The sequence below is a fragment of the Panthera onca genome, chromosome D3, assembly GCF_046562875.1.
Source record: "Panthera onca isolate mPanOnc1 chromosome D3, mPanOnc1 haplotype 2, whole genome shotgun sequence".
In the NCBI taxonomy this organism is placed as follows: Eukaryota; Metazoa; Chordata; class Mammalia; order Carnivora; family Felidae; genus Panthera; species Panthera onca.
The window spans coordinates 43721021-43746308 of NC_138350.1; the positions used below are offsets into that span (position 1 = coordinate 43721021).

The following is a 25288-nucleotide window of genomic DNA, read 5'->3' on the forward strand; positions in this document are numbered from 1 at the left end:
GTATGAGACTCTAGAGACCAAGCTACTCTTACCCTCTCACTTAGAATTCTAAATTCTTTAAAATAAAATAAAAGTTTGATAAAACAAAATTTGAAAAATGTTTCTCTATATCCTATCCCTTTCTAAGAACTCGAGGTGTTTCTGGAGAGTTTTCAAAAAACCAATTAATGTTATGGCTAAAGGTTACTGGGTTGCTGCATTCTTTCAAAGTAAATTTCCAAATAACTTTAAATGGTAAGGATAGAAGTTTTTTCAAGTTTCTTCCTCTTCCTTTTCTCTCTTTCTTCCTATTTGTTGTGTTCTAAGATTCTATCCATACATCTCCTCCTCCTTTTGCTGTTCAAATTATCCTGAAGCAATCTCAACCACTATGAGCTCCAGCTTCCCTTCGTGCACTGGCAATCCCTTTCTTTCTGTAGGCTGTACATCTCTCCTGAGGTCCTGTCTAGTATATCCAACTGTTTACTAGAAATTTCCACCTGGATGATCTCAAAGCACCATAAACATCTGAAACTGAATTATTTTATTATTACACCAAAAATCTCATAAATTCCCGTTTCCCATTTCAGCAAACATAAGAGTCTTTTACCGGCAGCCAAGCTAGAAATGTCAACCTTGACTCTCTTTTCTTTGCTTTCTGCAATTAATTAATATTATTCTTTCTGCCCCATGAATACCCTTCATTCTCATTCTCTCCTCTTCCTCCCTCCTATCTCTGTTTTTAAACTCTAGGTAAATCTATAGTAACTGCTTTCCAACTGGCCTCCCAGCCTCCATACTCCTTCCCATCTCTTTTCTACACATTGCTGCTATGGTTCTCTCTCTGAAACATGGACATAATCAGATTATTTTATATGTCAATTATACCTCAATAAAGCTGGAAAAAATGTTAAATGTCAATGATTCAATACCAGGTTCCTTGGGATTCTACACATGACTCTTCAAAATCTGGCCCTCCCCCTCTAGAAGAATCCCTGCCACTTCTTAAATGAGAGGGAGCATAGCATAATATTCAAGAATATAAGCACACAGTCAGACTACATGGGTCTGAATCCTGGTTCTGAATTTCTTGGCTAGGCAAATTCTTAACCTATTTGTGTCTCACTTTCTTCATCTTCATCAGTGGCAGTGATGATGGCGATGCTTACCCAAATCATTGCGTTGTTACTACTGCTGAACATTAAGCACAAAAAGACATAACTGATATATTCTAAGGACTCAATAAACATTTGATAAAATCATCATGATCATTATCCCTCCACCAGTAAGTACTTGCTGTTCCATGCTCTTAAATACTTTGCTCTTTATGCTGAAAAAGTTTCTCTATTCCCTCTTGGTTTAGTACTACAGCCTTCAAGATACAACTCAAACTTACCTCCGCTCTGATGTTCTCTCACCTCCCCCAAGCACTTAGTTACATCTTCTCTGTACACTCTACAATTTTTATATGTCTTCTTACAATTACACTTAGCACTGTATTGCATATATTTTCAAGTATCTGAACTCTCTCCTGCAACTTAAGTGAAAGCTCCTAAGGGTTAAGGTTGCATCTAAAAACAAGTACATTCCTCACCTTATTGCCTTGTCCAGTATCTAATTTAGCAGGCATACAACACAGCTTTGCTGAATGAACAGATCTTTGTTCCTCACTTTATGGGACCTAATGGACTTCACTTTGCAGTACATTATCTCATTAAGAGCCTCAGACCATGTCTTCCCCATTTTTGTACCCTGAAAACACCCAGAAGGATAGATACACAGCAGACAAGAGCGGCTCAAAAATGATTTTGTTAGTCCAGGGCCACAGAGACAAATTCAAATCTTTCCCTTTAGAACATCTGTCATTTGTCCACAAGATTTCTAGAGGGCTGGACTAAGTGAGGAAATGTGAATCTTCACATCAAACTATTTACTATGAGGTGCTTGAGTAAGAATGTAAACATTTTATAATTTTAGTTTTTGAAATCATATTGATCTTGATTCCCTCCAGGACCCAAGTCTTCGTAAAGCAAAGTGCAAGAGACCTTTTTTCCCCAAGTTCTCATAAAGTACTGACATTAGTGACATGATTATATTTCTTTCCAGCATGACTTAATTATTTATAGTCTTAATATCATTCGCTATTAGTGACTCAAAATACACACAAAAAAGGCTTCTTTCAGTTTTGGTAGAATTGTCTTTGACCTGTTGGAGTGGTAAGGGATTGACAGTTGAAAACCTTCAAAAAAATTTCAGTGAATATGAGTTCTCACTCCAACTCACAGGTTTAACATCAGATTGAATGATGATTTTCTAAGAGGTGGAAGAACCTCTAACAAAAACTTTAGGGGCTAGAGGGAAAAAGGGCTGATTAAATAAAAAGATTTAAATAATATTTCTTCTATGTGAACTTTGACTGGCAAACAGGCATATAACATACCATCAATCCATTTCATGACAAAAGTAAATTTCTAAGTGAAAAAAAAAGCATCACTGTGCTGGTTAATTTGTTAATTTTTAACAGTTAATTTTTAAAGAAAATGTGTTTTCCATTAAAACTAATGTAAATACCTATTGATTTTAAAATATAGTAACTATAAAAGTTATAAAATATAACCTTAATTTCTATTAAAATAGAAATATATTACATATATTTTACTTATGATATAAAATCTGAATATACATAGACCAAGGGGATTCCCCTGGTTGTATAATTATGAGTCTTGTAAATTTCATTTTTTTGTTGTTGTTGTTTATCTGTATTTTTCCACAATGAACTTGTATGCACAGTTATTTTAAATAAAAAAGAATGTGCTTTTCATTATGAACCTATAAATCATTCTTTTAAAAATTAAGCTGTTGTCATTAATTTAAGTTTACTTACCAAGAGATTCTCCCCTGCCACTCCTCTGTTGTTAAAAACCACACATCTAAAAACCAGGAAAGTAATGTTTATTATTTTTACACACAATTCTTGCTCACAATATAATACATATTAAAATAATCTCAGTGGCACTGTTTTAGGGTACTAAAAGATGTTTAAAAATCTGTTCCAAAGACAAGAGAATGTTTGACAATTTTATTTAAATGCACTAAAATATACTCCACTTCTCTAAGTTCAATATGTGAGTTCAAATCAGGAAATTGTATATTGAAGTGATGTTAAATTTTCCTACCAAAAGCAGAATTTTTACAACTTCTTCCTATACCTATGTGTAGGTTTTCAATACATGTTATTAAAACAATTCTAGATACAAATCAAATTTAAATGTTTTTGCCTCAAACTAAAAAAAAAAAAAAAAAAAAAAAAAAAAGTCCTCTACCTATTCTCTTTGTAACATTAATGAAGTATCTATTCCTATTCTAAGAAATAGCTAGTTAAAAAAAAAAAAAAGAAAAGAAAAGAAAGGCAGGAATAGTTATTTTTCCCTCAAGGCTCAGCAAACACAGAGACTGGAATTTTACCTGAGGTGAAAACATGACCACAGGTAGAGCTGCAAGGAACCTGGCACCTGAGCTGGTAGGAAGGGCCCCCACAACGCTACTGCTTGGTGTTCAGTGGACTTAGAGGAGGAAAGGCAAACTGTGTTTCCTATGATCTTGTTTGTCTCTCCCGGGTCAATGATCATATGTTAAGGGTTTAGAGCAGTGTTGGCTCACTGTAAGTACACAAGGAAAGTTAGCTATTAGTAGCAATGGTAGTTGTGGTGCCGTGGTAGCTTTAAAAAGCCATTTTGTATTTAAAATGTTTAATTCTCATTTAACTTTAAGTCAACCATAACACCAGATATGTATTTTTTGCCATCCTCAAACAAAATCCTGACTCGGGTCTGCAAGGATTCTCTTTGAGTAAGTGAATCTACATTCATTTGATTAAAATTCATTTTGGTGTTGTCTGTTTACTTATCCAATCAATCAAGGCCATTTAAGGTTCTAATTCCCTTCTTTCAGTGTGTTGCTGATCAGTGTATGGGTTAGGCCCAATTGAAAAAAAGGAAGTGTTTAAAATCTCAGAAATCTGACTTGAGATACAGCTGGATATATTACATTTTATTGACTAAAGAATGATCTTAAATATACTTTGAAAACATGCAGAAAAGTTGGAGTAGGATCAGTGTGGCCTTAATCTTTTCTCACTAGAAAGAATGGCAATGCAGACTGGACATAAGCAAAATTTAAGTTAGCCACATGCACTTACTTGCATAAGCACCTAGGTTACACAAGAATCAGGGCTAAAGTTAATTGTGATCTTGAACTTTGAAGCTCCTAGTCATCCAGAAAAGAACTACTTTTAGAAAGCAAGCACTAAATAAGGATAAAAATGGCTTCTCGGGCAAGATGTCATCATGTGACTGCCACTGAGAGAAGGGAATAGAACTGGTAAGGGCAAAGAAAACGATGATCTGCAAAATCATGAAAAAGCAGTGTATACATCTGGGATTTTCTTCCAAACTCAGACTGGGATATTTGTACTTTCCTTCAGGCAACTTTCAAAAGTGGATCACAGCTCTGGTATCTCTTGCTAGAGGAGGAAATGTACTGACCTCTCCATAGGCCTTTGTTCCTGACAATGTTCAATAAGTAGCAGTCATCACTGTATATACTTCTAAGCCTTGGAAATTGGGCAGAAAGATAAGGAAGAATGAGGGAGCAAAGCAGCTACAGAGAAAGGCAGAATGATGGCTGCTGTTCTGTCCTTTATCCCATTCCAGTTGGTGACAAGTAACCAGTTTCTTTCATCTAATCTCCTTTTCTGCCCTGACAGTTATCAGGGAACACTTTACACATGAAGCTAAAAGAGCTGGTTGTGAAACAACTACTATTCCTAAGACTTTGATAAGCTTCTGTTATCTTTGTAATGGCTCTTTCCAAATAATTTTTACAAATTCTCCCAAACAATTTTAAAGGTTATGCATATGAGGAAAATTGTTCTGTAAAACTTATTTTTCCTATGTATTTTAGCTATTTAAATGTTCTTCTCAAAATAGGGAAAATATAAATAAATATCAAATAGAGAATGCATTTGGTATTAACCTTCTGTGACACTAAAACACATTAATTAGGAAAGAAGGTGAGTCTTCTTTAAAGAAGGTTAAATAAAGGGTAGAGAGCTACCTATAGCACAGGATTTCCCAACCTTTAGTGCTATGGACATTTTGGACCAAATAATAGGAGAAGTTGTCTAAAGCCCCCATGATTGAAAACCACTGTTACAGTAAGATGGACCAGATAGCCTTGAATCTGCTCAAGCCCAGTGATCTTCCAGAATAAAGGGATTTTACCAGATCACCTTAAATATTTTCCAGTTCTAGGATTATGTAAGTCTCTAAGTATAAGAACAGAAATAATAGTTGGAGGGTGGAGTAGGAGGAACATTCAAGATTACTATGCTGATTTCAGATAATAATAACAGATAAACATTATTTATTATATGCCAGGTACTTTACAAAAATATTAATATTGGAATGATTCATTCACTCAAAAATTTATTAAATAGACCATTTACGGAACTAAAGATTGAGTTAGAACTTATAGGAGAAAAGTCAAATATAAATATAAGGTTCCTAGCCTCAAAGAGAGGTATACTGTAGTTAGGTTGAAAAGAAATACATCATGTTTTCAGTTGAGTGACTACAATAAAAGTGATAACATAAGGCAGTATACAGTTCAATATCCAATGAATGGTGTAAATAATAAAGCTTTGTGAGATCAGGTTGGACAAAATTGATCAGGAAAGAATTCATGGAAAAGACCTATAAATAGTATGATGAAACTTGGAAAATGATAAAGATTTCAGAAGAAGGAAAGTATGAGATATAATATGGGTTGGAGGGGGCAGGGGGAGCAAAGATATAAGGTAGAAATGTATGAAATTTTCTAAGGGATGAGAAAATATATCATCTTATCAGAAACATGGCTATGTAGAGTATAACGATAGAAAGTAAGGATGGAAAAAATAGGTTAAGACCAAAATAGGTATAGAGTTCTGAATACCAGTTAAAGAAAAGATGACAGGAAGGTTCTGCTTCCAAACATGTCAGAGTAGATCCTATTAGGCCAATCCTTCCAAAGAATAATATCTATGAAGTCTTGATAAATTATAAAGGCAATGGAAAACAACCAAAGCAGGTAGAAACTAAATGAGAGTTGACACTTGTAAGAAAAAAATGGCATTGGATGAGTTTCTTTTTCTTTTCTTTTCTTTTTTTTTAACAGCTTTTTGCCCGAGGGGATGCACCAGTTTCTATTATTCAATGATGGATGAAAGTCAGATAGAAATGCTATTTCATGGGCTTGAGAAACCAGAAAACAGACTTTGGTGCAACTATAGCAGTTAGAAAATGAGGAGAAAGTCTCACAAATGAGGGAGAGTCCTAAATTCTGGGTAAAAACTGGGTCCAAAGCTCTGCTAAGCCTTTATACATATGTGAGACTCCAAGCAATCAAATTAAGGCTAGAAAACCGAACAGAGATTTCAGCTACTTCTACCATAGAGGAGACACTTTGAAGTTTGAGTTGAGACAAACTGTCTGCCTGATAAGACAAACAAACAAACAAACAAAAATCAGTACTATTTGGAAAAATATAACAGAATCCAGAGTCTCTACAATGGATTATTCAAACTGTCTACAACACAAGCCAAAATTACTAGATCAGGAAGCAAACAAGAAAACATGGCCAATACTCAAGAGATAAGATAATCAATGTAACTGACCCTGAGATGGTCCACATGTTAGAATCAGTAGATGTGATTTAAAGCAGCTATTATAACTATGCTCAAGGACATAAAAGGAAAATAAGCTTGTAATGAGTAAAAAAAAATAGGAAATCTCAGCAGAGAAATAAAACCTATTAAAAATGGAAATTCTAGGTCAGAAAAATATAGTATATGAAATAACAAATTCACTTGATTTGTAAATTACAGTTCTAACATAAAGATGAAAGAGAAATAAAGATTCAAAAAAATGAATAGAACATTGGTGATTTGTGGTACATTATCAAAAGATCTAACACACATGTATGTAACTGTGGGTCCAGAAGAAGATGAGAGAGAGAATGGGGCAGAAAAATATTTGAAGAAATAATGGCCAAGCTTTTTCCAAGTTTGATAATAAGACAAAAAACACAGAGTCTCAAAAAAAGAAAGAGAAATGCTAGGAAAATAAAGGAACAACAAACAACAAAAAACCAGAAAGCAAAGACTATAATGGTAAACCTATATCCACCATATCAATAATTACATTAAATGTAAATGGACGAAAAATCCTATTAAAATCAAGAAATTATCAGACTGGACGAAAAAGGCGAGGCCCAACTATATGCTATCTACAAGCAATATACTTTAAATATAAAGATACAGATACTTTGAAAGTTGAAGTTTGAAAAAAAAATGTACATGGTAAGTTTAAGAAGGCTAGTGTAGCTACAGTAATATCAGATAGACATCACAACCAGAGATAAAGAAAGACATTGCATAATGGTGAAAGAATTAATTCATAGGAAGACTAACAACCATAAATATATCTATGACTAATAACACAGCTTCCAAATACATGAAGCAAAAATGACAATTAAATGGGAGAAATAGAAAATCCATAATCATAGTTGATTTCAACATCCTTCTATCAATCAAAAAAAAGTTAGGAAAGATATAAAGAATCTGAATAACACTATCAACTATCTTAACCTAATTTACATTTATACAACATTATATCCAATAGCATAATACACATTATTTATTTTAAAAAAATTTTTTTTTAATGTTTATTATTGAGAGACAGAGAGACACAGAGCATGAGCAGGGGAGGGGCAGAGAGCAAGGGAGACACAGAATCCAAAGCAGGCTCCAGGCTCTAAGCTGTCAGCACAGAGCCTGATGCGGGGCTCGAACTCACAAACTGCGAGATCATGACCTGAGCCGAAGTCGGTCGCCTAACCAACTGAGCCACCCAGGCACCCCAATACACGTTATTTTTAAAAAATGGTAACACTTAAACATTTCTGACCTCACTAATGTCATAAAGATATTAGAACAGATGAATGTAACTCATGTATCTTTTTCTAGAATGTAACGCATCAGAAATCAAACATGATAATTAACAGGAATATATTGACTGTATTACATACCCAACTCCTGATTACCACATAGTAATGGAGAATAGTGAAACTTAATCCATAATTCAAGAACCCCATTCTCTTGTTTCAACTCTTTCCCTATAAAATCTATTCCCTGAGTAGGAAACATGACATGTTTGCCTGTCATGTCTTGAATTTCTCTGATGAAATGGAATCTTATGATATTATAGGTCTACATTATCCTGATAGGCAATAATCATGGGGTTTGAGGAGCTATTTTCCCAAGCCAAGAGCCATCTGAGTAAAGGAGAATTTTGAAGAATGAACAATATTTCAAAGAGCCTAAAAAACAATCATACATTTCTCTGTAACAAGGCTGTACAGTTGAAGTACCTTGTCACACACTAACTGTCAAACTTTGGTGAAATTATGAACACTGTAGTTTTGTTTTTGGTTGGTAAAATGAGTATGATGATAATACAGCTCTTGGAATTAGGTACATGTTAAGTAAGATAACCTAAGTATAGCACCTGGTATGGGGCCTATCATGTGGCAGGCACTCAACAAAGCTAAATTTAGTTAGTAGTAAACCAAAATGGCAATTCTGGTTATCTCTTGCTGGTCATAAGCTCTGAGTGGCCCTATGAATTTTAAAAAAAAAGTTCATAATTAGTACAATTCACTTTTTAGGTATAATATTTCAAAACCAGTAGCCACAAGAGGGAAAAAGAGTCAAAGTTATCCTTCATGTGAGGCCACTGAAAACCTTATACAACTAGCATTAAGTTCTCTTTTATAATATTTTATTGGAATCTTCTCCACTGCCCCGCCCCCAGCTCTCCCGTCTTCCCTAACATTTACTCAGTTGCTTTCTGATGTTCTCAGATTTTATCTTACTCATTTGAATTCTAGCTGGGTTTCTTTGGTATTTCTGTAGATTCTGTCAACTAAAGAACTATTTAATAATAAAAGTGTTCTACATTAATAGTATGAACTTATAGGAATCATTCCAGTGTCACAGATCACTGCTGGCAGCTTTATGACCCAAACTGGAGTCAGAAACATGTATGTGTAGGGGTTGTGGGAGGGTGGATGAGCTAAATGGGTAAGGGGCATTAAGGAATCTACTCCTGAAATATTATTGCACCATATGCTAACCAACTTGGATGTAAATAAAAAAAAAAAAAAAAAAAGAAACATGTATGCATTCCAAGATATAGATTCCAGTGGCCACTCCACCTTAGCTAGGCATTATCCTCTCCCTGCACCACTCACTGTCTGGCCAGGCACACTGCTGTCTCAGGTTCCCCTGGGATGGTTTCTTGCCTGGTAGTAGGGCCCAGGCACTAAGTACCTCATTTCTACCTAACCAGACTAAAAGAGTATGACTCTTCCCTACACCAAAGACATAATTCACTCCTTTAAAGAAAAAAAGTTAATATTTAAAAAAAAAAATATTTCTTTTAAAAAAAGCTACTACTTTTTAAAATGTTCACTGGGGAAAAACCTTCACATATATACATGTAATCCTGGCAATCCTATGAGGTATAGTTATCTTTATGGATGAGAAAACTGAGGTACAGAGTTATTGAATAATTTGGCCATGGATACACAGGAAGTGTTTGACAGAACTGGGACTTGAATCCAAGCAGACCTGACTCAATAATCCACTTAACCACCCCACTCAGAGGCCCTGGGCTACCTAAGCTAGTAACATTAAAGTCTCTTTTTCCAAAGACGAGTGCGAGTGCTCTGAACACAGAGTACCCTTTGAGTGCATGCCAGCTCAGATAAAAAAATAAAATAAAATAAAGCTTTATCCCCAAAACTTTGTGAATCATTGTATAATGGAACATCTAACAATTAGTTCCCTAGGGAATGAGACTCCTTGTCAGTATCCACTATAACTTTTTCTATAAATACCATTAAATAAGCTAAGCTCTTCACCCAGTGCTTTCCATTATGCATGATTTCATCTAGCCAGTCTCATGAATAATCAGTTAACTGAACTCATTTTCAAAACTTTAAAAGCCAAATTGTCTTAACAACAGCAAAAACTTACAAAAATATGTTTAGATAAAAACATTCTGGAGTTAATTTAAAATGACTTCTTACCTAAGGTACTGCTTTTACACTGGGGAGTAGTCAGAACTTGCCCTTTTGTTCCATGCCTCATTTTCCTTAGTTCAGCCTCCCCTTCCTTCCTCCCTCAGGAAGAGTCAGTAGATGACCTGCAAGTGCCCTTCTGATACTGCAGGAAAATCTAAGTGTCACCTAAAGCTTAGTTATCTACTGGTGATACCTGACCTAAATCAAAATGCACAGATCCAAACTCCAAACTGGAAAGCAAAGGAACATGTAGAAACTAGTCAAATTTTAACTGCTTTTAAATCATCTCCCACTTCAAGTTCCTCTCAAAACTATAAATGATGGACAATGGCATCCTTGCTACCAATAGGTGGCCCTGCATTGGAAGATCTTAATCCTGTTAAACCACATTAAAATGTCAGTGGTTTCTGTAAGTAGTTTGAAAAATGTAGCAAGAAAAACAAAAAGAAGATAGTAATAAAAAATGCAGTAAGAAAGAAATTTCTCGAAACAAACACCCACAATCTTGAAAAATCCCTCTATTAATCCTTCTGCTCTTTTCCAAATCCTCTCCTGTTTCCCTCCTTCCTCTGTCAAACTTAAAAGATATGTGATCCACCCCACTCTTTTCTCCTGAGGTCTTCTTAGCCCTCAGCAGTTGGACTTCCTTCCTCATTGCTCTGCTGAATCTTCTCCAGTACTGCTTTATCTGTCCTCATTCTCCTTGCTCTTTCGTTCGCCTCTGGCACTTCTGACCTGTTCCTTCCCTGCTTAAAATGTCTTACTTGGTGTCTGATATTCCAGAGTCCTCACACTTGCAACACTGACCACTAAGTGCTAGAGACTGCCAGTTATCTCCCAGTATCCATGCTCCTCTTCTTCCTCAGTCACAGAATCTCCTAGTGTCACTTGAGTATATGACTGCTCAAAATAACGATTTCACTTCGAGCCTCCCTTGTGGCTGAGGAAGAGCAGGTCCATATGATACAAGCAAGAGTGGTGTGCACAATTGCTGGAAAGCATCCTTAAAGGAAGATGGTGCATTCTCTAGTCTTTTTTCTCCTTCTCGGATGTTGGGGTACAGTTGTGATGGCTGGAGCTAGAGCAGCCATAGGTTATGAAGCAACACTTCCTGATACAGGCTATAGAGCCCTGGTCTACCTTCTCAGAGAGAGAGAGAGAGAAATAAACTTCTCATGAGAGAGAAATAAACTTGTAACTTTTTAAAGTCACTGTTATTTTGAGTTTTCTTTTACTTGTAGTCAATCCTGGTTCTCGTGAATGCATTTCTTCCCAGCTACTGCATACATACTCCTTATCGCTTCAGCTAGACTGTATGCTCTTTGGGAATATAGGTTCTGATAAAAATACTTAATGACTGACCTAGATTTCAATGGATTTATTATGATATAATTCTGGATGGGCCACTCTTTTTAATACTAGTTGGGGGTGGAACAAAATAGTAGATGAAGGCTCTCAATAAAAGAGGCCAAAGTAAAAGATGATTTAGATGTTCTCAGAGTTACTGTTTTACTCCCTTCTTTTTAGTAGTCGTCCTAAAAATTAATTCAGACAATGGGAAAAAGACTTAAGAAAACAGATATTATTCAGGTACATAAAATAATATCGATTAGGCTGTGTTACCAAATAGAGGTTTTTTAAAGAACAAACCTTGAGTGAACGAATGGGATTTCTAACTACTTTATCAATCATAGAGGTGTAACTTTTTCTCCAGTTCTCTGATGTCTATGAGAGAAGCTTCTCTAAACACACTCCTGGCTTCCTGGCCTCGCTTACTTTACTCATTCTCCAGGAGATGGAGGGCTTATCTGATTGATAAAATTTGGAAGAATGACTAGGGCTATCTGGCTCAGCAATTCTCTTCTCCCCCTCAGGGACAAGTTTGTCCAAGGAATACATACTGCATTTGGCCCATGAAGATGAACGGGCAGGTAGACTATGTATTCCCCTTTCAATTCAATTTGACTTCTTAGTAAAGCCTTTGCTCACAGTGATCTTAAATGAACTTTAGCTTAGTTCCTATCCCATCCATTCTTAATTCTGAATTGGTGAAACTTAAAAGGTCTGTGTCTGTCAGTTTTCAGGCACAGGAAAAAAAAATTTTTTTTTTAATTTTTTTTAACATTTATTTATTTTTGAGAGACAGAGAGAGACAGAGCATGAGCGGGGGGAGGGGCAGAGAGAGAAGGAGACAGAATCTGAAGCAGGCTGCAGGCTCTGTCAGCATAGAGCCTGATGCAGGGCTCAAACCCACAAACTGTGAGATCATGACCTGAACCGAAGTCGGATGCTCAACTGACTGAGCCACCCAGGCGCCCCAAAAACAAAATTTTTAACAGCAACAATAGCAAACCCTTATGTTTCACTTATCAATACACCAGGAGTTAAGTTCTCCCTAATGTTTAAATCACATCTCAGCAGTGAAGCAACAACAGTTCCCTGGCTACCTGACAAAATTCATGAGTCTCCCTACAAATTCAACCTTTCCACAAGATAGTAACTGGGGCCTGAAGGCAAATATACCCCCACCATATTGGGGTGTTCATACTGCCTATGAAATTCTATTGTGTAAGAGACATAACGACACAATGCAAGCATTCCTGTAAGGAAACTAGGTGTTTATATTTCCCAAGAGGTAGGTTTGCTTGTACTTGTTCTTTAAATTATAAAGTGTTCTAGTCTGATTAGGGAAACATTATGAAAGACCACTTTGGCTCAGGTCACTAAACCAAGTACTTTATACATTCTAATTCATTTAAACTCTCTGTAGTAAGTGAGAAGCTGTAATTGGGGAAGTTAAAAATTAATTACAAAGGTCTCTCAGTAAGTGGAAGTTCCAACACTTGAACCTAGGCCCAGCTCCAAAGACCCTGCACACACCACTATATTATACAGTCTCAAAGGACTCAATGCAAGCCTTATGGCAAAGTTCCAGATCTTTTCTTTTACTTCAGTGGTCCTTGGCACTACCTTGCTGTCTGTGGTATGATGCAAAAATATTTTGTAGGCCTTCCTATCAAGAGGTGGAGTTTATTTCTCTACCCTTTGACTCTGGGCTGACACACAAGACTTGCTTTAACTGGAATGTGGCAGAAGCAACATCAGGAGAGTTCTTAGCGTGAGTGTCAAGAAGCCTTGCAGCTTTTGCTTTTGTACTCTTGGAACCCTCTGCCACCAAATGAACAAACTCAGAGCCTGATGGTGAATGAGAGGCCACATGGAGCTGAGATGAGTCATCCCTGCTGAGGGCCCCCATGCAGGGAGTTGTCCTGGCTGCTGACCTCAAATGCACAAATGATCCCGGCCAAGACCAGGACCACCTAGCTTTGCCCAGCCCAAATTCTTGGGCCACAGAATTGTGAGCAGAATGGTGGTAGTTTTTAGCTACTAAGTTTTGGGATAGTTTGTTATACAGCAAAAGCTAACTGATACATCTTCTCAGCCACCCCTCCTAATTAAAAACAAATGGAGATAGGACCAAAGGCCACTGAAAAGTTTACTGACCACTGCTTATACATGTACTCTGCTATTTTCAAGTCCAGTCTAATTCACTGTTAGAGTTCCCTAAACCCAAATAAGCTGGGTCTTCAAGCAGCTGACAATGACCTGATCTATCTTTCTCTTCTCTTAGGCTCCTTGTGGCAAGGTCAACTTCTCACAACTCTTTGTATCTAGCACAAAACCTTCCTTTTATCACAGATTCACAATAAAATGTCCAAATCAGTAGAAGAGATATTAACCCTTAGGGGAGTTAGAACTTTGAAGCTTTGAAGCACAGTGTAATGATAGTCATAGTCATAAAATTTAGCAACTTTTGCAAGGGGTGGAAAAAAGCCTTGTGGACTGGCAACTCCAGGGCTTATGAGATTTAGTCCTTGAGTTTCAACTACATTGTTTTTAAAAGCACTTCCTAAGTCTTGAGAGACAGCTCAGGCCAAGTACAGAATCAGCAATTTAAATATGCACAGAAGGCTTTATGATCTATACTTTTTGAGCATGACTAAGTTTTAGCAAAAAATTGGAATCAAGCCTCACACTTAACTGGATGGTGCTAAACATGGAATAATGATGAATTCCTGATATTAGTGCAAGTTTCACTGGAACAATAATTCTAGAACACCTATCAAAACGTCTGAGAGATTGTCATTTCATGGACAAAATAGGCTTTATCTGTAAAAGATCAGACTTAACTTGTGAAAATTGAGTTAGCTCTTATGGCATTTCCCCATTTATACAAAAATGTTTTTATTAATATAAACTCCACATCAATTTTTCACACAGAGTGTTTCAAGTTTAACAAAGGACACAACTCTACTTTAAATGCACCTCAGAGTGTTCCATTACAATTACTATCAGCTTAAAAAGGCGACACAAAAAAGCAGTACTTTTCACAATGATTCTGCTTTAAGATATTAAAGCTGAACCTGAAACTTAAGGTTACTAAGTCACTTGCAAAAAATTAAATTGTACTTGGTGACTGAGTTGAATAATGGCTACTCAAAAATGCTGTGGCATCCTCAATTGGACATTAGTCATGTGCACCTACAAACTCAGATGGACAGAAGAAGCATAGATCACCTTTGGAAAAAGAAAGATCACCTACAAGCCGATTTTGGATATTTTTTACATTTGGGATCTAAGCCAATGAGATAAGATTAGTAGATTCAGGGCTCAAATATGGAATGAAACATGAAGGTCACCATCTACTCTCTCAGTGGTTTGTAATGGCTATTTTCCATAGCACTCCCTTCAGTGGGCCTACTGCTCCTCAGACCTGGGTCCTATGTCAATTCCTAGATGATACTAATTTCATTCATTCATTCATTCAACCAAAATCTGCTGAGTGCCTACTATGCGAAATGCTATTTCCTGTGATATGATTGTTATGCATCTTCCTGGAAAAAAAAAAAGGCAAAAGAGGAAGCAGAGAAAAATAATAATCTAGGGAAACGCTTAATCCATGCAAGAAATAACAAGTTTTTCTGAAACAAACATGTAGATAGATTTGTGCTTCATTTAGAATGAATTAAGTAAAAAATGGAATAAATCTTTTACTGGTACCTGTATCCCAATTCTTCACTAAGATGGATCATATGAAGGATATATGATTCCTTGCTTGTTCCAGTGAGGCCGGGCAACAGTAAGATAGTAGGCCTGGTGGTGGCATCCCTATAACACTTACTGTTACAATTATCAAACCAGTCCAGTGAAATCTGTCCTCCATCTGCAGTTTTAATAAGTTCACTAGAAGAAATAGAGGACATACTCATTAAATGTTTCAAGTCATGCTTTAATATTAGTGTCTTTTTTTTTAATGTTTATTTTTGAGAGAGTGAGAGAGAGAGAAACAGCATGAGCAGGGGAGGGGCAGAGAGAGAAGGAGACACAGAAATCCGAAGCAGGCTCCAGGCTCCAAGCTGTCAGCACAGAGTCTGACACGGGGCTCAAACTCACAAACCGTGAGATCATGACCTGAGCTGAAGTCGGATGCTTAACCAACTGAACCACCCAGATGCACCAATATTAGTGTCTTAATTTTATAAATATATCACATGATTTGGTCATCTGAAGTTTTTTTCAGCATTCACTAACACACACACTTATATCCCTTTGTCTTATTACAAGAATGATATGACATTAGTGCCATAAAGTATTTCCAGCAATATCACAAAAAGGTAGCATATAAAAATGAACTGCTAAATACTTCAAATATTTATCTTAATCATTTCCTCATTACTCTAAAATACCCAGCATTTAACCCCTATTTGATTGAGGTCACCCAAATAATTCAGTAGGGAATTATGAATAAGTAAAATACTGATCTGATCACTGCTCTGGTCCTTTGACTTAACAATGCAGTCTCCCATAGAGTATATTATAAAATTTGTTTCTTAAATATTTTAAAGTATTTCTCACATAGTATGCATGAACTTAAAGATTTTTCTCAAATAAATAGTGCAAGTTCCAGGCAACAAAAGGAACTCCAGAAGGACTAGATGACTCAGGGAAATTAATATTAGGCATCATCTAAATCTCCGGGTTACTGATAAATTCTGGACCATATCTTTAACACCTCAAGGACATTATCATCAAGAACCCATTTGCTTATTAATATGAAGTCCTTTTACAGGAGTCCATCATTAATTAGGATTTGGCAACATCCAAATTAATTGGCATCCTTCTCGACCCCATCCCCACTCCTAGCATCAATGAATTGGTGCATATCATCAAAGGATCTAGGTCCTTAGGGACAGACGCATGCCAAACTAGAAAAGAGTAACTCAAAAACACTTCTCTAGAAATAAACCATTTACATCAAGGCACACACAAAAACAGTGGTGAACGGCAATACCTGAATATTTTCCTGCAGCTGTGTGTGTGGAGGGGAGCACACCTTCCACTTTCGTTCCCCCTTTCTTTTCTATATGTTTACTAACGAGAGGTTAATCAAGAACTGGGAGTATGCAGGAAAAACCCGGTGGTTTTGCAGAAATGACTGAAAAATGGAAATATACTTACTTCCTGTACTGCACCGGGGGTTTGGAAGTGATGAAAGGTCTCAGGAGTGTCTGTCCTCGACTCTCCCAGCACCAGACCGTGGGGTAGTACGTTTCTGTCACCACGGGACAGTGGTCCTGAAGGAAGCGGTTGAAACTCTCACCCCCCGTCACTAACTGGGGCTTCTGTGGGGAAAGCCGGTATTATAGTGAAGGGTCTAGAACAAAGTTTCTGCCAACCGTAAACCAGAAATGAGCAGACTCGTCCCTCGCCCGCACGTTCCCTTCGATTACATCTTCTTCTAGAAGCCTGACAAAAATAATTCGCAGTCACAACGGACTTAAAGAGAGGTTTACCAAACTCTTGAAGGGGAAGGCGAGAGCTGAGATAAGGGAGTCCTTGTCAGAAGTGCTACAGCATTGCCAGCCCCGCGAATGGTGACAGGGCAGCCCCGCCGCGCCTAGGTCAGCCGGGTCCTGGCTGCAGTTCGAGGACCCCGGCCGAACCCACAACACGCCGACAAGGGCTGGCCCGCTTTCCCGCGCGCGCTCAAAGGGCGTCCATCAGATATCGGGGAAAGGGCGACAACTCAAGCAGCACTCTCGCCTCCAGGACGACCCCAGCCACCCGTCCCTCCAGCGGCAGCTCCAGCTTCACCAGCTGCTGTCCCTCCCAGCAGAGCTGCCCGCGGCCCTGCGCCCCGGCGCCCGCGCCAACCCCCGGCTCACCTTGGCAATGCTGCTCAGGTAATAGAAGGCGTAAGCGACGCTGAAGCCCAGGATCAGGGATAAGCCCACACCCGAGCCGAAGAACCCAACCCGGACTTGGTGCTCCAAGTAGAGAGAGAGCTCCCGGGACAGCATCCGCAGGTCCATAGCTAAGCGCTGCATGGCCCTGTGGCGGGAGGCCAACCAGCCCGCGAGCCAGCGAAAGCGGCGCGGGGCTGCGGCGGACCCTCGACCAGAGCGTCTCTTACCGGGCAGAGAGCGGCTTCCGCGAGCGGGCGCGGCCGAGCGGCCCCGGGAGGCGTAACACAGCTGCCAGACGCCGCCGGCTCCGCCCCGGCTTCCCTGGAACCGCCCCCTCCGCCAGCCACTCAGGAACCTTCCAGAGGCGCGGTACCAAGCGCGGCCCCCGTGCGGTGGCGGACCCGGTCTCCCGGTCTGGTCCAGGCATTCCGGGCGACACCCTCCCCTGCTTCCCCCTCCCCTCCCCCCGCCCCAAGGGTGGGGAGCAAGGAAGCATCGGCTTTGGAGAAGGAAATGGGCCTGGCAGTGCGCATTCAGGGCCGGGGCCGGCCAGCAGCCCCAATGACCTTGAACGATTACGCACGGTGGTGGGTCTCAGTGAATCCTTACTGTAAACTAGAGGTTTAGAGTGCCCAGGAAGTGTGCCTTATTAAAAAATTGGGGGAGTTAATGCCAAAGATACGCTAGAAGAATGCGCTGTGTAGTGGAAAGAAAAATCCTACATCTCCCAGAAAGTTGTGTTTCCCCTGAAGACTATCAAAAGAGAAAAAATATTCTGTAAACGTCCAATAGTGAGGACATTCATAATTTAAATCTCTCTGAATCCTTTTAGTTAAGTATGCCTTGAATGAGAAGTGGTTACCTAAAATAAGAAGACCAAGAAAATGAACTAGAATTCAAAAATTTTTAAAGCCAATTTGTGGTTCATTAGTGCTTTGAGCTTCTAGACTTACAGAAAATCAGTTACCTAACGTAGGGACAGGAAGCCACTTATGAATGAAGTAGGTTTTCCTAGGTTTATTTATGGCAACATGACTAAAGCTGGAAGATACAGGCATATAAAAGTGCAGGAAGATGTAAAATCTGTTATTATGAACTCCTCCCACTTAGAAGTAACAAGAGTGGCAAGACTTAAACAGGCAAAAAGGAAAAGGTAAGGGCTGTATAGACATGAAAAATTTCACAGTATTGTTCATTAATTATAGAAATTAGTGATAGAGAAATGGAATGGGCCAGAAGTAAGCAATTTATTTGGCTTTGATTTGGTCACTGTAACTTGATGGTTGTCCATACCCAGAATGATTTAGTTGCGTTCACTGAGCCTGTTGTTTTTTTGTTTTGCCTTTTTTTTTTTTTTATCTGTATTATAAGAATTTCTACTTTATAGAGTCTTTGGGATGACTGAATGAAGTAATGTATGTGACTGAATGAAGTAATGTATGTGCTGAGTATAAGTAATTCTCTTTCATTCACTGGCTCTTGCATCTGAGCACAGCCAGAAAACACATAACACATGCTGGTTGCCATATTTGACAATTTACATGCAAAATTCTTTATAATGCCTGCACCCACCTTCTTCTGCCCCGCCCATCAATAAATACATATATATTTCATTTGCTTAAGTGAAAATACTGAAAATGCTTCATTAGCATAATGGTGTGTAGAAAGCATGCTGACCTGGGAGTAAACAACTCTGAACCCACCAAACTTAGGCAAACCATTTACTCTTTTGGACCCTCAATTCCTTGACTGTAAAATAAGATGGCTGAGATTGAAGATACCAAACTTTCTTTCCTGTTAGAAGAACATTCACAAACTTCCTTAAGATAAGAATATTCCAATTTAGGGGCACCTGGGTGGTTCAGTTGCTTGAGGTCCAGCTTCAGTTCAGGGGCATGATCTCACAGTTTGTGGGTTCAAGCCCTGTGTCCAGATCTGTGCTGACAGAGCCCGGAGCCTGCTTCGGGTTCTGTGTCTCCCTATCTCTCTCTACCCATCTCCCACTTGTGTGTGCACACAGGCTTTCTCTTTCAAAAACAAACAAACAAACAAACAAACAAAAGAATATTCCAATTTAGATGAAGAAATGAGAGCTTATATCCCACCATGACCCCCAATGACTTCTTCCACCTGGTGTCCATGCCTGTGTATAATTCCTTCTCCTTGAGTGCAGATAGGACCAGTGAATTATTGCTAACCAAAAGAATATGGTAAAAGTGAGGAGATGTCACCACTTCTGTGATTACATTATCTTATGTGACGCTAGCTTACTAGACTGGAGCTAAAGACTTTCCTGCTACCTTGAGGAAGCAGACAGCCATATGAACCACTTGTGGAGAGAACCACATAGCAGGGAACTAGTGGCACCTTCCAGGATTTTTCAGGGGGAGGGGTGTCTGTAGCTGACAACCAGCAAAAAGATGGGGACTTTAATCCTACAACTGCAAGGAAATGAATTCTGCCAACACTCTAAATAAGCTTAGAAGCAGATTCTTCCTCAGTCAAGCCTCCAGATGAAAACACAGCCTGTCTAACATCTTGATAATAGCCTTGTGAGACCTGGAGCAGAGCCCCAGTTAGGCTGTGCTTGGACCTCTGATCCACAGAAACTGTTAGATAGTAAAAGTGTTGTTTTAAGTGCTAAATTTGTGGTAATTTGTTATGCAGCAATAGAAAAACCTAATAGAGAATATAAAAAGGTCCTACAAAAGCATTCAAATATTAATAAATATCAGTGACTCATTTTTGCCTATCAATATACAGTTGACCCTTGAACAGCATGGGGGTTAGAGGTGCCAACCCCTGCACAGGCAAAAATCTGTGTATAACTTTTGACTCTTCAAAAACTTAACTAATAGCCTATTGTTGATGGAAGCCTACTGATAGCACAAACAATTGATTAACACATATTTTGTATGTTATATGTATTATATACTATATTCTTGTGATAAAGTAAGCTAGAGAAAAGAAACGTTATTAAGAAAGTCATAAGGAAGAAAATCACAGTACCATATCAGTTTTTAAATTATTATTTTAGAGAGAGCATGCAAGTTGGGGAGAGGGACAAAGGGAGAGATAGAAAAAATCTTAAGTAGGCTCCATGCTCAGCACGGAGCCTGACGCAGGGTTCAATTCCATGACCCTGGAACCATGACCTGAGCCGAAATCAAGAGTTAGATGCTCAACTGTCTGAGCCACCCAGGCACCCCAGTACCATATCATATTTATAAAAAAAAAAAAATCTTCGTATAAGTGGCATGTTGTTCAAGGGTCAACTGCATTTGTTGTAGGGATGTTTTAAATAAGTTAAAGAATTCAGCTCTTTCAATCAATATTCAACATTAAGAAACCCATTAAGAGATTTTTTAATATTTTTCGTTATACTCCTTTTTGATTACTTGTCACAATGAACATTTATTACTTTTTACACAGTAAAAAAGTCATTTAAAAACATACAAATTAATTGTAAAGGAATAAATCATGTGAAAAGATACATAACTAAAAGTAGGAAAGGGCAAAACATTCTAAGATGTAATGGAAAACAAGTTTTAAATAGGAAGACACCTTCATAAATTTTGTGTGCAATATGCCCTGGATTTTTTTTATTGAGGAATGGCATTTAGAAATCAAGATACAGGCACTGGGTGTGGTCATTGCTACTGGAGTATCCTCTAGATACTAGATACTACACACTAGAAAGAGCTCTAGTGTGTAGGCCCTGGTAGCTGACTGAGCTAGGTAATATGTCTATGTATACTAACCCATGTGTGCGTATATCTGTATCTGTATCTGTATCTGTATCTGTATCTGTATCTGTATCTAGAGTTGTTTTTGTATCTATTCATCTGTATTTACAATAAGCTAAAGATGAGTTAAGAAAAAATACGAGCTCTTTTATGTGGACTCCCTGAGGGTTTTTAGGAGGAATTAAACCTCGTAACTTAAGTTTTTCTTTAATTTTTGGATAAAGCAAAATTCTATCTGTAATAGGAAATACCCGATCCCCTTAACCTCCTCAATTCTATTACAAATTAGCAACAGAAATGGTTTATGCTTATAGAGAATGCCAGAACTGAAAACCATAAGACACATACTTAATGAAACATAAATTTTAGATTATATACAATTAAAATAAATATTATAGTTCTCTATGGATTGTTATAAAGAATTGTGGATGTCTCTAAATTATTAGTAAACCACTGTGACCCCAACTCCTCAGTTCTGATATTTATTATTATACTTACTGTAGCCCTATCTTTAGCATTAATAATCCCTAACCCTACACAGCCCAACCTTAGCACTAGCCATCTGATTTCCAACTGATTGATTTGGGGGGCGGTGTGGAGGAGACTATAATATACTCTAGGAACTGAGGCCAGGGACTTCAGGATGAGAAAAGTAATTTAAATAAGAAAGAGCTCTAGTAGCTGGCAGAAAGTCATGTTGGAAAGGAGAAATGTACATGTGGGGGTCCTGGTGGATGCCTGGGGAAGAAACAAGTTGAATTCTTAGAAGGCTTCAGAAGTGATCAAGGGGGCAGATGAGTTTATGGTCCTGAGACCCCACTTCCAATCTGTACTGTTTACACTTATCAACTGGAGTCTTGAGCAAAAATCTGCCTATACCTTCCCTCAAGGTTAAATTGTGTTTATTAGATTCAGGGTATGGCAGCCAAGTAGTAGCCATAATAGGGAGATAAATTTACCTGCTTCCTCCAAGGTAACTGGAGTCATTTGGGAACATTTCACTGTGGAGAGGATTAATTTACAGACTAACATAACTGGAGGAACATAAAGTTGATGCTTCCTCTTCCTCCTTCCCCAGGGAGAAGCCAAAAACTTATTTTGTATAATATAGAGTGACAGACAGATAGAAAGAAAGAAAAAGAAACCATCATATGGGTTCCAACTGAAATGTATGAGATCAAAATTATCTTAACAGTATTTAATTCCTCTTCATGCAAAGAGGCAGCCCTCTCATCATATGTAGCTGAAAAGAGAAATATTTTTGGCCACTTTGACATCTGTGAAAACACGCTCCCCTGTTCATTCCCAAATAGCTCATTTACAAGTAAACGTACCCATAGTACACAGGTATGGAGTGGTCATGTGAAAGTGCTGCAAGAATATGCTAAAATCAGTTCTTAAGGCAACTCATTAAGGAACAACAACAACAACAAAATGGAAAAGAGAATAGTTGGTTGTATACCTCCAAACTTACCTGTATATACACACTGGTGTGACTAATGGGCTACAGTCCTTGAAAAGGTGTGTGGGAGTCAGGTGGGGAGTGGCATGGGAATGCGATCCAAACACAGGTGAAGGCAATGCCCTTTTCTACCTCATCAAAGGTCAGTCTATGGTAGGCAGAATTCTGAGATGTCCTCTTCTCAAGATTCCTCCCCCTGATGTACACACCCTTATATAATCCCCTACATTTGAGTGTGGGTGGGACATATCAATGATGGTATATCATTTCTGGATTATGTTACATTATATAGCAAAGATGAAGTGATTTTGAAGATGTAATGAAAGGCCCTAGTTAGTAGACTCTGAGTTACTACAAAGGGAGATTTCTTGGGTAGGCCTGATCTAATCAGGAGAGCCTTTTAAAAGAAAGTCCAAGGGTCAGACATGGAGGAAGTCAGAGACTCTTTCTTCTTCTGGCCTTTAAGAAGCAAGCGTCTGGGGTATCTGGATGGCTCAGTTAGTTAAGCGTTTGACTCTTGATTTTAGCTCAGGTCATGATCTCACACTCCTGAGATTGAGCCCTGTGTCAGCCTCTGTGCTGAGTGTGGAGCCTGCTTAAGATTCTCTCTCTCCTTCGGGGCGCCTGGGTGGCTCAGTCGGTTAAGTGTCCGACTTCAGCTCAGGTCACGATCTCGCGGTCCGTGAGTTCGAGCCCCGCAATGGGCTCTAGGCTGATGGCTCAGAGCCTGGAGCCTGCTTCCGATTCTGTGTCTCCCTCTCTCTCTGTCCCACCCCCATTCATGCTCTGTCTCTCTCTGTCTCAAAAATAAATAAACGTTAAAAAAAAATTTAAAAGATTCTCTCTCTCCTTCAAGAAATATCTCAAATATACGACTTAACCTTACACCTAAAGGAACTGGAAAAAGAATAGCAAATAAAGCCCCAAAGTAGCAGAAAAAGGGAAATAATAAAGATTAGAACAGAAATCAAGGATATTGAAATAAAAAAAAATAGAACAGGTCAATAAAATTAGGAGTTGGTTCTTTGAAAGAATTAACAACATTGATAAACCCCAGCCAGATTTGTCAAAAAGAAAAAGGAAAGGACCCAAATAAATAAAATCATGAATGAAAGAGGAGAGATCACAACCAACACTGCAGAAATACAAACAATAATAAGAGAACATTATGAGCAATTATATGCCAACAAATTGGACAATCTGGAAGAAATGGATAAATTCCTAGAAAAATATAAACTATGAAAACTGAAACAGGAAGAAATGGAAAATTTGAACAGACCCATAACCAGTAAAGAAATTGAATCAGTATCAAAAATTGCCCAACAAACAAGAGTCCAGGGCCAGATGGCTTCCCATGGGAATTCTACCAAACATTTAAAGAAGAGTTAATACTTATTCTTTTGAAGCTGTTACAAAAAAAAAAAAAGAAAAGAAAAGAAAAGAAAAGAAAAAAGAAAGAAAAAGAAAAAAGAAAAGAAAAGAGAAAGAAAGAAAGAAATGAAAGGGAAACTTCCAAACTCATTCTATGAGGCCAGCAGTACCTTGATTTCAAAAGCAGACGAAGACCTCACTAAAAAGGAGAACTATAGACCAATTTCCCTGATGAACATGGATGTAAAAATTCTCCACAAGATATTAGGACATCAAGCCCAACAATACATTAAAAGAATTATTCACCAGGGGCGCCTGGGTGGCGCAGTCGGTTAAGCGTCGGACTTCAGCCAGGTCACGATCTCGCGGTCCGTGAGTTCAAGCCCCGCGTCAGGCTCTGGGCTGATGGCTCGGAGCCTGGAGCCTGTTTCCGATTCTGTGTCTCCCTCACTCTCTGCCCCTCCCCTGTTCATGCTCTGTCTCTCTCTGTCCCAAAAATAAATAAAAAACGTTGAAAAAAAAAATTTAAAAAAAAAAAAAGAATTATTCACCATGATCAAGTGGGATTTATTCCTGGGCTACAGGGGTGGTTCAGTATCCGAAAATCAATGTGATATACCATATTAATAAAGGAAAGGATACAAACCACATGATTCTCTCAATAGATTTAGAAAAGGTATTTGACAAAATACAGCATCCTTTCTTGATAAAAACCCTCAAGAAAGTAGGAATTGAAGGAACATCCCTCAACATCAAAAATGCCATATACAGGGGCGCCTGGGTGGCTCAGTCGGTTAAGCGGCCGACTTTGGCTCAGGTCATGATCTCACGGCTGTGAGTTCGAGCCCCGCGTCGGGCTCTGTGCTGACAGCTCAGAGCCTGGAGCCTGTTTCGGATTCTGTGTCTCCCTTTCTCTGACCCTCCCCTGTTCATGCTCTGTCTCTCTCTGTCTCAAAAATAAATAAACGTTAAAAAAATTTTAAAAAATGCCATATACAAAAATGCACAGCTAATATCATCCTCAATGGGGAAAAACTTAGAGCTTTTCCCCTAAGGTCAGGAACACAACAGGGATGTCCACTCTCACCACTGTTGTTCAATATAATACGGAAAGTCCTAGCCTCAGCAATCAGACAATGCATACAAATTAGAAAGGAAGAAGTCAAGCTTTCACTCTTCACAGACAACATGATACTCTATGTGGAAAACTTGAAAGACTCCACCAAAAAACTGCTAGAACTGATATATGCATTCAGCAAAGTCACAGGATATAAAATCAGTGTACAGAAATCGGTTGC

At 38.4% G+C, this 25288-nt stretch overlaps 1 protein-coding gene across 1 annotated transcript in view; it reads right to left on the reverse strand.

Moving 5' to 3' along the window:
* ABHD3 (abhydrolase domain containing 3, phospholipase) overlaps window positions 1-17690 on the reverse strand; it is a 38383-nt gene extending 20693 nt beyond the window's left edge. The window contains exons 1-4 of the mRNA XM_060613425.2: window positions 17391-17690; window positions 16684-16847; window positions 15226-15408; window positions 2864-2909 (exon numbers count right to left, since the gene is read on the reverse strand). Coding sequence (XP_060469408.1) covers window positions 2864-2909; window positions 15226-15408; window positions 16684-16847; window positions 17391-17552 — 555 coding nt within the window. The 5' untranslated portion in view covers window positions 17553-17690. The remainder of the gene's footprint in view (window positions 1-2863; window positions 2910-15225; window positions 15409-16683; window positions 16848-17390) is intronic.
* Window positions 17691-25288: the final 7598 nt, after the last annotated feature.